The sequence below is a fragment of the Thrips palmi genome, unplaced genomic scaffold, assembly GCF_012932325.1.
Source record: "Thrips palmi isolate BJ-2018 unplaced genomic scaffold, TpBJ-2018v1 HiC_scaffold_18, whole genome shotgun sequence".
Lineage (NCBI taxonomy): Eukaryota > Metazoa > Arthropoda > Insecta > Thysanoptera > Thripidae > Thrips > Thrips palmi.
Window position 1 is genome coordinate 11,685,787 of NW_023144627.1, and position 14,556 is coordinate 11,700,342.

The 14,556-nt window shown below is 60.0% G+C and overlaps 1 protein-coding gene across 1 annotated transcript; it reads right to left on the reverse strand.

The window, feature by feature from the left end:
• Window positions 1–5,754: 5,754 nt before the first annotated feature.
• LOC117644708 (glutamate receptor ionotropic, delta-1-like) lies at window positions 5,755–13,965 on the reverse strand. The gene is made up of 10 exons (XM_034384322.1): window positions 13,858–13,965; window positions 10,722–10,894; window positions 9,739–10,080; window positions 9,475–9,666; window positions 9,047–9,162; window positions 8,774–8,944; window positions 8,266–8,501; window positions 7,920–8,128; window positions 7,296–7,576; window positions 5,755–5,956 (listed from the first exon to the last, which is right to left on the reverse strand). Exons 2-10 carry the CDS (start codon window positions 10,854–10,856, stop codon window positions 5,755–5,757), a joined length of 1,884 nt encoding a protein of 627 aa, XP_034240213.1. The 5' UTR covers window positions 10,857–10,894; window positions 13,858–13,965.
• Between the last annotated feature and the right edge of the window lie 591 nt (window positions 13,966–14,556).

Consider the following 14,556-nt stretch of genomic DNA (forward strand, 5'->3'; position numbering starts at 1 on the left):
TGAATTTTCGATCTGTTCCCACTCCATTGAATAGGGCTTTCCCCGGCATTCCTTCGTTATCACAAGCCCCGTCCTCTCTCACTCTGGCCACTCAGCCAACTATCTGCTCGACTTGTGAGTCACTCGCCTTTTTCGAACTGCGCTCCAGTTTCCCAGTGGCCTGCCTTTCCCTGGCGACTCACGCATTGCCAGTGGTGCATTCCCGATCGCTGAGTCCCAGTCAGACTGGGTCAGTAGAATGGGCGCCAGAACAGGGTTGCCAGAAAAAGAGGCAGAAATTCCCACGTTGCATCAGAGTCAGAAGGGTTGCCAACCTCAGGCCGCCTGGGTCTCCGGAGTGCTATGGAGCTGGCGAGTAGGTAGGGATGAGGTTGGCAACCCTAGGGACGCTGCCGCGTCGTGATACTGTTTGCCTACTTACATACTGGTGTGCCTGTCGAGTAGGTAGGGCTGAGGTTGGCAACCCTAGGGACACTGCCGCGTCGTGATACTGTTTGCCTACTTACGTACTGGTGTGCCTCGCGGTGGATCGGCTGCGTCACAGAGATCACAGAGACGCCTGCTCGCACGGAGGAAAAGGATTGCGTGGAATTTGCGAGGAAACGAAGGAAAAGTTTTGGCGGCGGGTCCCTGCTTCGCCGCTCCGCCGCTCGGCTCACACACTCGACGCTTCGCGCGCTTCGCGCGCTTCGCGCTCCGGCCCGCTCTTGCAGTGTAGTGTAGTCCTATCCCACCGGTTGCCAACGCGCCCTCTTCACCGGGCCGCGGACCAAGTTTCTTCTTCTTTCCTTAGTTGGCAACTCTATATATCTTGGAGCGCATGCAGTGCATTGGAAGCGGCCAGGGCGCCCGACCCGCGCCACGCCACGCCGTTCGGCGAGAAAAAAAAAACGCTAACGAAAGTACGGAGCGATGCGCTGCCGGGCGACGCAACGACGCGACGGCAGCGCTCCAAGCGCCGAGCGGGAAGTGGGTCAACTAGGCGGCCGCCTGGCGCGCCTCGCGCTCGCCCCGCACAGTGGACCAGAAGACCGGTGGAGGCGGCCAAAACTCTACGCGCGTTTTGAGCTCCAGAGTCGCTAAACAGGACTCGAACCGAACGTGTGACCCCACCAATGGATTCCTCGTTCGGAGAGCAATCCATTGGTGGGGTCACACGTTCGGTTCGAGTTCATAGCGACTCTGGAGCTCAAAACGAGTCCGGGATTTTGGCCACCTCCACCGGTCTTCTGGCCCGCCGTGCCCCGCTCCGCCTGCTCGGATAACCCGGCTGGACGAATTCGGAAGAAGAAAAAATGGCACTTTTGTGTGGAAGTTTTGGCCGGGGGAGAGAAACGACTTTTACTATGCATCATTGGTTACGCAAATACCACACTGTGGGGAGCTATACTTTACGACTTGACTTTTGCGCTCGCTACCCCACTTTCCAAACGCTGGCCCCTGGCCCCGCGGCCCCGCACACCGTCCCACCGCACTCGAAATGACAAGGGACATCTTGGGGCCGGGCGTGGCGGGGCGTGGCGGGGCCGGGCGTGGCGGGGTCGCTGTGTTCCCCAGTACGTTCGCTCCAACGGTCTCGCCGTCCCGATACCCTTGCCGCGAAGGTCCCTCTCAGCGCGCGTCTTGCAGTGCCGTGCCGTGCCGCGCAGACCGGAAGTCAGTCAGAGTGGCCACCCTAACGAGCTACAAACGGGCCAACATTATGAAAAGAAAAGCGCGGGAAATCCCGGGAAAACTTTTTATCTCGGTTCTGCCGAGAAAGGGGAAAGCACGAAACACGTTTGCTAGTTTTTGAAGAAGACTTGGCCGCCTGGCGCGCGGGGCCGCGCGGGCCGCGCACCGCAGATGCGGCCTATTGTGATGCTGCGAGGGCGGCCGGCATGCAGAATGTGTAGTGGCGGGCCGGTGGGGGTGCCGGAGGAATTTGAATAATTTGCTGATTGTAGGTCGGTAGACGAGAGGCAACCGAGGGCCCGCTTTTGATTGGCTCTCCAGGCAGCGCAGCGCTGGCCGCAGCGCAGGCCGCAGCGCAGGCCGCAGCGCAGGCCGTGCAGGTGCGCAGTCTCTTTGATTAAGAGCCCTCTCCCCGGCAGCCCGACTCCGGACGGTGCTTCGGCAGCGGTGGTGGTGGCACCGCAAAGTCGCTCCAAATGTAACCGATGTCGTATTCTGGGCTGCCTTCGAGGGGACAGTGCGCTCGAACGTACAGTGGGTGCATGTTTTCAGGCCAAGAGTATTTCTTCCCGCCAAAAGCCTTTCTTCCCGCCAAAAGCATTTCTTCCCGCCAAAAGCATTTCTTCCCGCCAAAAGCATTTCTTCCCGCCAAAAGCATTTCTTCATGCCTCGGATAGTCGAGACACCCGTTGCAGTTCTTCCGACGTCGCTCCGTGTGGTGCATGGAGGGTTGTGGCGGCCACACTGTTGTTGCCACATGCCGCGCATCCATGGGTAATGCAGGTCGAATTGGGGCAGCCCAGGCGGCCCAGGCGGCCCAGGCAAGGGACGCCAAGGCGAAGGGGCGGCGGAGGTGCCGATTGGTTCCCGGGTGCCTGGGGGCGGCGTCGGGGGCGGCGTCGGGGGCGGCGTCGGGGGCGGCGTCGGGGGCGGCGTCAGGGGGTTCTCGAGGGACCGCGACGGAGCCGTCCCGCTGTCCGGCGTGTGGGACTGCGACACAAAAAGGCAGGACACACACAACTCGGAATTTATTGAACAGGCATACGCCCAAGCCTCGCCAGGGAAACCAACTCCAAGACTGAAATAAAAATGAAAAATCAAGAAAAAAATTACGTTTTGCCTGTCTCTTCTTCAAGGTGTTGTTTGTTGGGACCATATTCGTGTCCTTTTTAAAAAGTATACTCACGTATGCCATGCAACAGCCTCCTGAGTCTAGTTCGCCAAGTCAAAAAAGTTTTCCGCTTCCAGCCTGACCTGCTTCTGCCGCGAGACGCGATGAGCTAGGGGCCTGACGACGTAGTGTGACAAAATCTCCGGGATGTCTTTGCGCTGCTGTGGCGGAGCGGAGGGGCGGAGGCCACGGTGGCTGGGGCAGACAGTAATCTCCTCGTCACGAACAAGGGCACAATTTCGCTCAGGCTGTAAACGACATAAGCTGAAGCGCAGAGCGACGAGCGCCACTAACGGATTACACTACCGATCCTCCACTACCTAACCTAACCGAACCTAACCTGGCGCAGGCTCGGACTAGACCCCAAAAGGCCCCAGCGGATAAGACCGCAAAAGGCCCCCGATCATCATTATGTTTTTACCCTTTATGACCAACTTTGTGAGGCTACCGCTCCCAAACTAGTTGCGGTCAATAGCCTTCCCGATACAGGGCATGAAAGAGTAGGGTCTTAAGAATACTAGGGCGTCGAGGGAGGTTTTTACGGCGACTAGGTTGGACACAGTGACCGCCCAAAGTCAGCAAAATCAGCAAATTTCCGAGATTTTTGACCACTTTTTGACCAACTTGGTCGGAAAATCGTTGCGGTCAAAGCCAAAATCGTTGTGGTCAAAGTCTTCCCGATACAGGGCATGAAAGAGTAGGGTCCTAAGAATACTAGGACGTCGAGGGAGGCCTTTTGGGGCGACTAGATTGGACACAGTGGCTACCCAAAGTCAGCAAAATCAGCAAATTTCCGAGATTTGACGACTTTTTGATCAACTTGGTCGGAAAATCGTTGCGGTCGAAGCCAAAATCGTTGTGGTCAACGTCTTCCCGATACAGGGCATGAAAGAGTAGGGTCGTAAGAATACTAGGACGTCGAGGAAGGCCTTTTACGGCGACTAGATTGGACACAGTGGCCACCCAAAGTCAGCAAAATCAGCAAATTTCCGAGATTTGACCACTTTTTGACCAACTTGGTCGGAAAATCGTTGCGGTCAAAGCCAAAATCGTTGTGGTCAACGTCTTCCCGATACAGGGCATGAAAGAGTAGGGTCGTAAGAATACTAGGACGTCGAGGGAGGCCTTTTACGGCGACTAGATTGGACACAGTGGCCATCGTTGTGGTCAACGTCTTCCAGATACAGGGCATGAAAGAGTAGGGTCGTAAGAATCCTAGGGCGTCGAGGGAGGCCGTTGGCCGCAATTAGATCGGACGCAGTGGCCGCCCAAAATCAGCGAAAACGGCTACTTTCGTCCTATATATACTAGCACTCTTCGACCAACTTTGTGACGTTACTGGTCCCAAACCCGAAGGGCCCCGGCAGATTTTTCTGCCTGTCTGCCCTGGCCAGTCCGAGCCTGACCTGGCGTAACCAAACGGATTTCACTGCCGGACGCTGCGAAGCGAGGCGCGCTCAAAGAACCGACGAATCGCGTAGCCGTCTTCGCAGAGCACTTACTATACTTTGGACCGCCGCTGTTCTCACACACACAGGCACACAGACAGGCGCGCGCGCGCCCACACACACACACACACACACACACACACACACACACACACACACACACACACACACACACGCGGCCCGTCCGCCACAGAATGGTAATGCGGGGCGATGCTGGCGATGCGGCCCGCCCGAACCTCTTCGTGGCTACTGCTGGCCGAGGCCCCGGCCGGCCCCTTGTAATCGTGTTAGCCCGAGTCCACGGGGTCGGCCAGCCCCGGCCAGCCCCGGCCAGCCCCGGCCAGCCCCGGCGAGTCGGTCCTACACCGCAGCCCCGCATGCAACTTCGTGGGGGTCTCTGCGGTCGGCAGGTCGGGCCGGCCGGCGGCTGTCGCGTTACTTCACCACCATCGATCTCGCTATCGAGATCTCGAAATCGACTAATTTCGCGTCAATTTTCGAGTCAGTCACAATGAGAGGTGCGGTTGCGGTTTCATTTATTTACTCTTCCGACCTAACTGTCTGAGGCGACTCACATTATTTCGGACACAACTTCAATTAGTTGTTAATGAATTGCAGTCAAATATACAACAGTTATTTTTTTTTTTTTTTGCGATTTGATATTTGACTTGAACTGCGCTCTAATAGATGACGGGAAATATGGGCGTGGCGGAATGAAGGCTGTCGAATTTCTTCCGCCGCTTCCTGCAGCATCGCGCCAAGAACGAGGTGACACACCTGAGAGAAACAAACAAACAGCAACAAATGAAGGTCACGATAGATGACTCGACAAAAACGAAAACAAAACATGGAATCCAAAAAAACAGTGAACGCGAGTGAAGGAGAGAGAGCGCGTTGTTTGCAGGGCCGTCCGGTCGGTCCGGGCGGACCAGGCCGTCAGGTGAGGTTGCCGCGAAACGGAGCCTGCAGCGTGTCGTCCACTGGAAGGCTGGAAGCTCGCTGGAAGCGCTGGAAGGGTCGGACTGTCCCCTTATTAAGTTAGACGTACACTAGCCGCACAACCCAGCCCCGGGGCTGGCGGGGCTGGCGGGGCTGGCGGGGCTGGCGGTAGGGCCACTTCTCCGGCTAGGGTTCTGGCCGGGGCCCGGACCGAGTGCGTTGGAGGCCATCGCGAACGAGAAAGTATTGTGCAGCCGACAAGGCGTCCCGGACACGGCGTCCCGGACACGGCGTCCCGAACACGGGTACCAACCGCAAACAACGCCAGGCAGTGCGGGGCCATCCGGGGCGGCCAGGACGGCCAGGACGCCGCCGGGGAGAGCCAGCCCTGTTTTCTCTCCGGCGGAGTGGCCACACTGCCGCACCTCGCCGGACAGGTGCAACCCCAGAGTAGCACCTCTGGGCTGTCGCTGTCTCTCTCACTCTCATGGGCCGGGCTGCTCGGGTGCGAGAGAGACAGACTCACTTGGCGCGGCTGACGCGCTCCACGCTGAAGACGAAGAGGGCGAGCAGCAGGCCGTTGTACAGCACGATGAGGGCGGGGTAGAACTCCTGCAGCCCGATGGCCACGAAGGTGGTGGCCTGGCCCGCGCAGCCCGGCCGCGGGTTCTCCCAGCGGCTGCTCACGCGGTCCAGCAGCCCCGTCTCCCGCTGCCACCGGATGCTGCGGACGAAGACACCAAAGTCCAACCATCCAACGGCCACGCCACGAATCTCCTATCCGTCCAGCCTTTCGCTTTCGGGTTTGGGTCCGTTGGTTCGGTTAGGTTCCGCCGCTCGCGCCGCTTTGACACCATGGAGGGTGGCGCGGTGGCGCCGCCCCTGCCTGCCCCCGGTCCACCCCCGGCCGCGGGGGCGGGCCCAGCACTCTCTCTCTCGCACACCGAGGGGACGGCCCGCGAGTGTGAGGGAGACAGAGCGAGCCCCGCACCCTACGTGCTCATAATGAGTTGAAATTGGGCGAAATTATAGGGCAGTAAATACGAGGCCTCTCGGCCGCGACGCGCCGCCTGCCTGCCTGCCTGCCTGCCTGCCTGCCGGGGCGGCCGAGTATAACACCTGCATAAATTACATAACTGGCCATTTTGTGGGCGCGAGCAGGCAGCCCGAGCAGCCAGCCCGGGCAGCCAGCACAGCAAGGTTCATTTGAATCGGTGATAAAGCAAAGCGTGGAGGGCGCGGCGGGGTCCTCTGGTCTGTCGTCGCCTCGCCGGAGAGAGGAGGGGCGGGGCGGGGCGGGGTGCGGCGGGGCGGGGCGGGGTGGGGCCGGCCGGCAGCAAGCGGTAAGCGACGTTTCATTGCGCCTAATGGCCATCCAGCCTTGAGCTTTTGCCCTTCAGAAAGCCGACAGGACCGCTACAGCGAAAAACGGTCTCTCTGTGTGTGTGTGTGTGTGTGTGTGTGTGTGTGTGTGTGTGTGTGTGTGTGTGTGTGTGTGTGTGCGCGCGCGCGCGCGCACTTAACAACGTCTTACGGATATGAAAATGCAGAGGCGGTGCAATGAAAAAGTCGTTTATGACCGTGGGGCGCGTCGGTGTGTTTGTTCAATGTGTTGGTGAGCGCGAACGAGAATCCTTGCGCGCGCCACGGTTCTCCAGCCTGGAGTCTGCTCTGGATTCCAGCTAAAGGGATTTGTCGTGTCTCGGAACGCATGCATTGTATGTGTGTGTGTGTGAGTGTGTGTGGCGGGGGTGGAGGGTGGGGGGTGGGGGGGGGGGGGCCTTTGTTATTCTCATTACCGACCCGCGGCTCCGAGCCAGAGTGATTGAGTCCTGCCCCAAAGAGTGTGCGAGAGAGAACGTACCCCCGAAAATGGGGCCCGGCGCCGAGGACTGCCGAGAACTGCCGCGGACTCTGAGGACTTTGCGAGGTTTTAGTGAAATGAGGTGGCTGTCTGCCGGGCAGGCACGGGCAGGCACGCCGAGCAATGCTGACTGGCACACTAGTGCGGGGCGTCGTTCGCAAGTGTCCCTCACAAAGGACGTCCGTCCGTCGCCACTCACTTCCTGGTGATGGCCTCCCGGTACGGCGACTTCTCCGTGGTGCAGAAGACCATGGGGGCGGCGGGGAAGAGCTCCACCTCCGAGAGGTCGCACTTGTCGGACTCCAGGAACGTGTCGAGGATCTCCCTGTAGCCCTCGTTGGTCTCCACCTGGAACGCGTACATGCCGTGCCGCATCCTCCTGATGCCCTCCTGCGTCGACACGAACCCCGGCCGGTCGTGGGTCTTGATCTTCTTCCTGAAGGCCTCGCCGGCCACGTCGGCGGGGTCCCTCTCCGCCTCCTAGGAAACACATCGTCCAGGCAGTTCGTCTCGGTTCCGCGGCGCATCACAGTGGGGGGACGCGGTCAAAATGCCTGACGCGTTTTGAGCTCCAAGGTCGCTAAATGGGACCCGAACCGAACGTGTGACCCCATTAATGGATTGCTCTCCGAACGAGGAATCCATTGGTGGGGTCACACGTTTGGTTCGTCCTATTTGGCGACTCTGGAGCTCTGAACCTTCCTCACCCAAATTTGGGTGAGAAAGAATTCCTCGCCCAAAATTTTAGTCATGATCACGACTCTTTCATTCTCAGTGCACCGGTCTTCTGGCCCACTGTCCGGCCAAATGGTTTCCTCCTGACCCGGAACCAGACGTGCTGGAAGCGGATGTCCTGCACGCCCATGTGCACGTCGCTGTCGAGGAGGTCGCGCACGCTGCGGAACGCGTTGCTCTGCGACTGGATGATGGCCACGATGGACCCCGAGAAGGACGTGAACAGGAACAGGTTGGCGATGAACGTCGTGATGAAGGTGATGCGCGCCGACACCATGGTGGGCGTGCAGAAGAAGCCTGGAGCAGCGGATTGGATACGTACTTTCAACTTCCAGAAATTTAAAATTTGAAAATGGAACAATAATACTCTTATCAATCTTTCTAGAGTAGAGGTAGGTCCACTGGGACGTTGTGAAGTCCGTGAGGGTGCTGACCTTGCTGCGAGAGCGCGCCGACGATGAAGGTGATGCAGTCGCCCACCTCGAGGTGGTCGCTGGGGTCGTTGCGGTGCAGGCCACTGTGCGCGCGCCACCACTGCGTCTGCACCACGAGCAGGGCCATGGCGAGCAGGGAGACGGCCCCCGCGGCGCGCCACACGCCGGGCGAGAAGGGCAGCAGGTACACGTTGGACACGGACGACTTGGACGGCTGCCGGAACAGCACCGCCGTCCTGCCAACAGGTGGGCCGTCACACAGTGGGCCGCAGGCAGCCGCAGGCGGACAAAACTCTAGACGCGTTTTGAGCTCCAGAGTCGCTAAACAGGACTCGAACCGAACGTGTGACCCCACCAATGGATTCCTTGTTTGGAGAGCAATCCATTGGTGGGGTCACACGTCCAGTTCGAGTCCAATTCAGCAGGACGTCAAAACGCGTCCAGAGCTTTGGCCGGCCGCACTGGTCTTCCGGCCCACTGTGCGCCAGCTGCCGGGTTGGCTAGTCACCTGAGTCCAAACGTCTCCGCCGACAGGTCCATGTAGGGCAGCCGATCGGCCCGGATGAACACGGCAGTGGCCAGCATATCGTGCTCGTAGCGCTGCATCTCGCCCACCATGCCGTCGAACACGCCCTGGCCGGTGTCCCAGCCGTAGTTGTCGCGCTTGTACACCAGCATCCTGCCGACAAGCGCCGCTTTTTGCTCTCGGAGGGGCCGGAGGGGCTGGCGGCCGGCACGGCGGTGTAACGCTTTGGCGGCAACACGTGTCGCGTCGGCTCACCCGAAGTTGAGGCTGTAGCCGAGGTTCTGCGTGACGGGCCAGTTCATCTTGGGGTACAGGTCGTTCTGCCGCAGCCGGTTGTCCTCGATGTGGGTGTACTCGTCCGGGAATTTGATCTGCGGCAAGGTGGCGCTGCAGGTGGATTGCGCACAGCGCACAGTGGGCCAGAGGACCGGTGGAGGCGGCCAAAACTCCTCCAGAGTCGCTAAATGGGACTCGAACCAAATGTGGCCCCACCAATGAATTCCTCGTTCGGGGAGCAATCGGGGAGTCCTGTTTAGCGACTCTGGAGCTCAAAACGTGTTTAGAATTTTGGCCGGCTCTACCGGCCTTCTGGCCCACTATGCAGCGTACCTCTGTCTCTCTCGCGCCGAGTGAGTGCGAGAGGGACAGACAGCTGGCAAGCGGCCGGGTGGGTCGGGGCTCACGATGGTGGATCCGCGAAGGGTGGCGCCCTGCAGGTCCGCGCGCCGCTCCCGGAGGAGGCCCTGCTGCAGCTCGTCCATCGTCCAGCGCCAGCGAAGGCCGTCGCCGTCGTCGCCACCTTCGGAGACAGCCACCAGGTACCCCTGCAGCGGCCTGGCCAGGCACGAGCGGAACACCTCCAACGCCTCCACCCGCTACAACGCCCACAAAAAAAGTTGTTTTGCCGGGTATCGAACCCGGGTACGCCAGATGCGAATGCGACTCACCTGTCCGCTGCTCTGCACCCACAGCACGTGGCTGTCCACGAACATGACCTTGTGGTCCAGGACGCCGATGGCCGCGGCGGACAGCGTCAGCGCGGGGAGCAGGGCGTGCCTGGCGCGCGGCGGCGTCGGCGGCGCGATCTCCAAGAACGCCTCCTCGGCGGGGTCCACGGCGCTGTCGCGGTCCTGCGCCCCGAAGCGGTGCACCGGGATGTCCTGCAGGTCGTCGAACTCCTCCTCGACGGGCACCTCGACCGGCGCGCGGTCCGGCGGCTTGCCCAGGAGCAGGCCGTCCTCGAAGATGACCCACGTGTTGGACACGTGGAACAGCCGCAGCCGCGAAGCCTGCACTCTCGAAACCTTCAACTACTATTTCGCCAGCACAGCACTAACAGTGCTCCAGCGTGTTGATGAGTCATTTCACTCGAGGCAGGCCGAGGCAGGCGTTATCAATGCCCTTCGCGTCAGAGTCGCGAGCAGACCCAGCGGCTGCAGCTGCCATGTCCAGGTGGTCCGACGGCACGGCCGCGGTCGGATGGCTACCGGACGCCACCGCAACAACAACAACAACAACAACAACAACAACAAGCGGTACCGCCTCGCCTCCACGGCCGTCATCGGACTTGAGGAGACGAATCCACTTTGCATTGCATTTCCCTGAACCTCGCGGCCGCGGCGTGGCGGCGTGGCCACGGCCCGGGAATAGCAGTCCAGATAGAGTCAGCCCAAATTACGCGATCACTCATTTCGCGTGCCTCGCGGTCTGAATGTTAAACCGGCACCCGATTCCGAAGCGCCGTCTCGTCGCTACGCGTCGCTCGGTCTCTGTCGCACTCATGGGGCGCCCCGTCGGCTAGCCGTCGGCCCGTCGGGGCGCGAGAGAGACAGAGTGGTGATTCACCGGGTAATAGACGTGTCCGGTGAAAGTAAACAAGGGCCTTCCTCTGGAAAGAGGAGCGTTCGTTTTCGTTCCCCCGCTTCCTCACCAAGTCCAGGAACTTGTCCGCGTTGCGGCACGACGCGTCCACGACCACGGCGTTGGCGTGCACGGTCTCGCTGAGGCCGGCCTTGACACTGGCCGCCTTGGTGTTCTCCGTGCCTCGGAGGAACTGTGCCGTCATCCCGGCCGACGACAGCAAGCGGTACAAGAACGCGTTCTCTGCGCAAGGACAGTCGCCTTGGTGGTTTTTCCAAAGGCCGCCGTCGGCGCACAGTGGGCCAGAAGACCGGTGGACGCGGTGTAGGAGGCGAACTGTACCCGTCGGCGCAGAGTACCCCCGGGTGCACAACGCCTAGGGCCATAGAACCCTGGGGTACATGACGACTAGGTTCAATGTACCCAGGGGTACAATTCGCCTAGGTGCCAGGTGAATTGTACCCCGGGTACAATGCGGCTAGGCGAAAAGTACCCCGGGGTACATTTTGCCTAGGCTTATTGTATCCCCCGCCGGCCGGAGGAGGATGCACGTCGCCTAGGCGCAATGCATCCCCCCCGGATACAAAGAGCCTAGGCGAGGAGTATCCTCTCGGCCGGCCGGAGGGGGATACAAAAAGCCTAGGCGCAATGCATCCCCCCCCCCGGATACAAAAATCGAGAAAAAAAAAGAAGAAAAAAGGGGGGCCCTTCTCCCACCTCCGCACACAGGTCGGAGGGCCGCCTGCAACTTCGGTGGATCGGGGGAACCGGTGCTTTACAGGCGGCGACCCCAGGGGTTCTCGTCTGTATATGGGCCGGGCTTGAAGGGCGGGTTTGACAGTCTCTCTCTGCCTTGAGAGCCTTTGCTTTTCGCGGGGTGGTCTGTACCAAATGTACACCCGCTGTCCGGCGCTCTCTACCAAACATACAGCTTGTTTAAGGGCCAGCTTCAAAGGACTTATCATCTCCTCCCGACGAATCAGGAGGACCCACCCGCGACCAATTACGGGTGGCTGGATTGACGGATCAAATACTCCGTCGCTCCAGTGCCGAGGCCAACCCGCCGAAGCGCAGTTGCTTTTTAGACACCCCAGCGGAGTGGCCAGGTGAATGTGACTCTGACCACTACGCTATCAAGCTTGTACGTCTGGCGTCGTGTTGGACGACGGGTTTGAGTTGCAGTGGAAGGAAGCCAGTCGAAAAATGTAATGAAATGATGGGAGTCGATCCCAGGACCCTACTGCCGGGACCGCACGACTTTTGCCGCTCGCCCACCACGGCCCATGACGAAAGGAGCGGCGTGAGGCGGGCTCTTGACGCGACAGGAATGGACCGACCCGGTCAAAATTTCACAAGAAGTTTGGGGAGTCGAACCGCCGACCTCAGTACGGAGAAGCGACGCCTCTACTCCCTAGACCACAACAGCACATGCAGTCCGTTGGCTGCAGTCACGGTTTTCAACCACACTGGGCGAGGCAGTAAAAATAAATGTTAATGTCCCTATAGGAATCGAACCCCCGACGTGTGGGACTGTTCACTGTTCTACGCACTACACGGCTCCGCTCTGATGGCCTTAAACCGTTCCACAAAAGAAAGGAAATCGAAAAAAAAACTTGAGATGCCGGTATTCGAACACCGCAAATGTTACAGACGTTCGATCGCATTTGCACAGTGCGGTGTTCGAATACCGGCATCTCAATTTTTTTTTTCGATTTCCTTTCTTTTGGCGAACGGTTTGAGGCCATCAGAGCGGAGCCGCGTAGTGCGTAGAACGGTCCCACACGTCGGGGGTTCGATTCCTGTAGGGACATTAACATTTATTTTTACTGCCTCGCCCAGTGTGGTTGAAAACCGTGACTGCAGCCAACGGACTGCATGTGCTGTGGTGGTCTAGGGAGTAGAGGCGTCGCTTCTCCGTACTGAGGTCGGCGGTTCGACTCCCCAAACTTCTTGTGAAATTTTGACCGGGTCGGTCCATTCCTGTCGCGTCAAGAGCCCGCCTCACGCCGCTCCTTTCGTCATGGGCCGTGGTGGGCGAGCGGCAAAAGTCGTGCGGTCCCGGCAGTAGGGTCCTGGGATCGACTCCCATCATTTCATTACATTTTTCGACTGGCTTCCTTCCACTGCAACTCAAACCCGTCGTCCAACACGACGCCAGACGTACAAGCTTGATAGCGTAGTGGTCAGAGTCACATTCACCTGGCCACTCCGCTGGGGTGTCTAAAAAGCAACTGCGCTTCGGCGGGTTGGCCTCGGCACTGGAGCGACGGAGTATTTGATCCGTCAATCCAGCCACCCGTAATTGGTCGCGGGTGGGTCCTCCTGATTCGTCGGGAGGAGATGATAAGTCCTTTGAAGCTGGCCCTTAAACAAGCTGTATGTTTGGTAGAGAGCGCCGGACAGCGGGTGTACATTTGGTACAGACCACCCCGCGAAAAGCAAAGGCTCTCAAGGCAGAGAGAGACTGTCAAACCCGCCCTTCAAGCCCGGCCCATATACAGACGAGAACCCCTGGGGTCGCCGCCTGTAAAGCACCGGTTCCCCCGATCCACCGAAGTTGCAGGCGGCCCTCCGACCTGTGTGCGGAGGTGGGAGAAGGGCCCCCCTTTTTTCTTCTTTTTTTTTCTCGATTTTTGTATCCGGGGGGGGGATGCATTGCGCCTAGGCTTTTTGTATCCCCCTCCGGCCGGCCGAGGGGATACTCCTCGCCTAGGCTCTTTGTATCCGGGGGGGGGATGCATTGCGCCTAGGCGACGTGCATCCTCCTCCGGCCGGCGGGGGATACAATAAGCCTAGGCAAAACGTACCCCGCCGTACGTTTCGCCTAGCCGCATTGTACCCGGGGTACAATTCGCCTGGCACCTAGGCGAATTGTACCCCTGGGTACATTGAACCTAGTCGTCATGTACCCCAGGGTACTTTGGCCCTAGGCGTTGTGTACCCGGGGGTACTCTGGGTCGGGGGGTACACTTACACGCCGACAGCGGCCAACCCTCTAGACGCGTTTTGAGCTCCAGAGTCACTAAGCGGGACTCGAACCGAACGTGTGACCCCACCAATGGATTGCTCTCTGAACGAGGAATCCATTGGTGGGGTCACAGGTTCGGTTCCAGGCCTGTTTAGCGACTCTGGAGCTCAAAACGCGTCTAGAATTTGGGCCGCCGCCACCGGTCTTCTGGTCCACTGTGTGGCAGTGTGGCGCGCACCTCGGCCCCAGCACACGAACGCCGTCACGCGCTGCACGTCCCTCCTCCGGATGGCGTCGACGGCGAGGTGCGCGGCCCTCCGGAACCGCGCCAGGCCGCGGTCGTCGAGCGCCCCTTCCTCCACGCCGACGTCCGCGACGTCCGGGGCCAGCGTCGTCGACGTGGTGCCATCACCCTGGCCCTGGCCGGCGGCCCGGCTCAGCACCATGAACAGCACCGCCACGCCGACCTGGCGCGGAGAAGCGGCGTCTTCATGGTTCAACACGTTTTCTTTCCTGGTTGTGGGGCCGGCCCAGTCATCAGCAGCGGCTCGCACAGCAATGCGTCAGTCAGAAGTCCTTGGCCTTGTCGGGGAACTCGGCATATCACTCGAGGAGGATCGGCGTGGGAGGGGCTGCCTACCCGCACGGCGCCGCACGGCGTGCAGGCCTCGGCCTCGGCGCGTACCATTGTGGCGTCCAACTCGTCCGACTCGGCACCGGTCGGCGGCCACGCCATGGCCACGCCATGGCCACGCGGTCCAGGGCGTCCGCGGGGCGCACAGTGGGCCAGAAGACCGGCGGAGGCGGCCAAAACTCTAGACGCGTTTTGAGCTCCAGAGTCGCTAAACAGGCCTGGAACCGAACCTGTGACCCCACCAATGGATTCCTCGTTCAGAGAGCAATCCATTGGTGGGGTCACACGTTCGGTTCGAGTCGC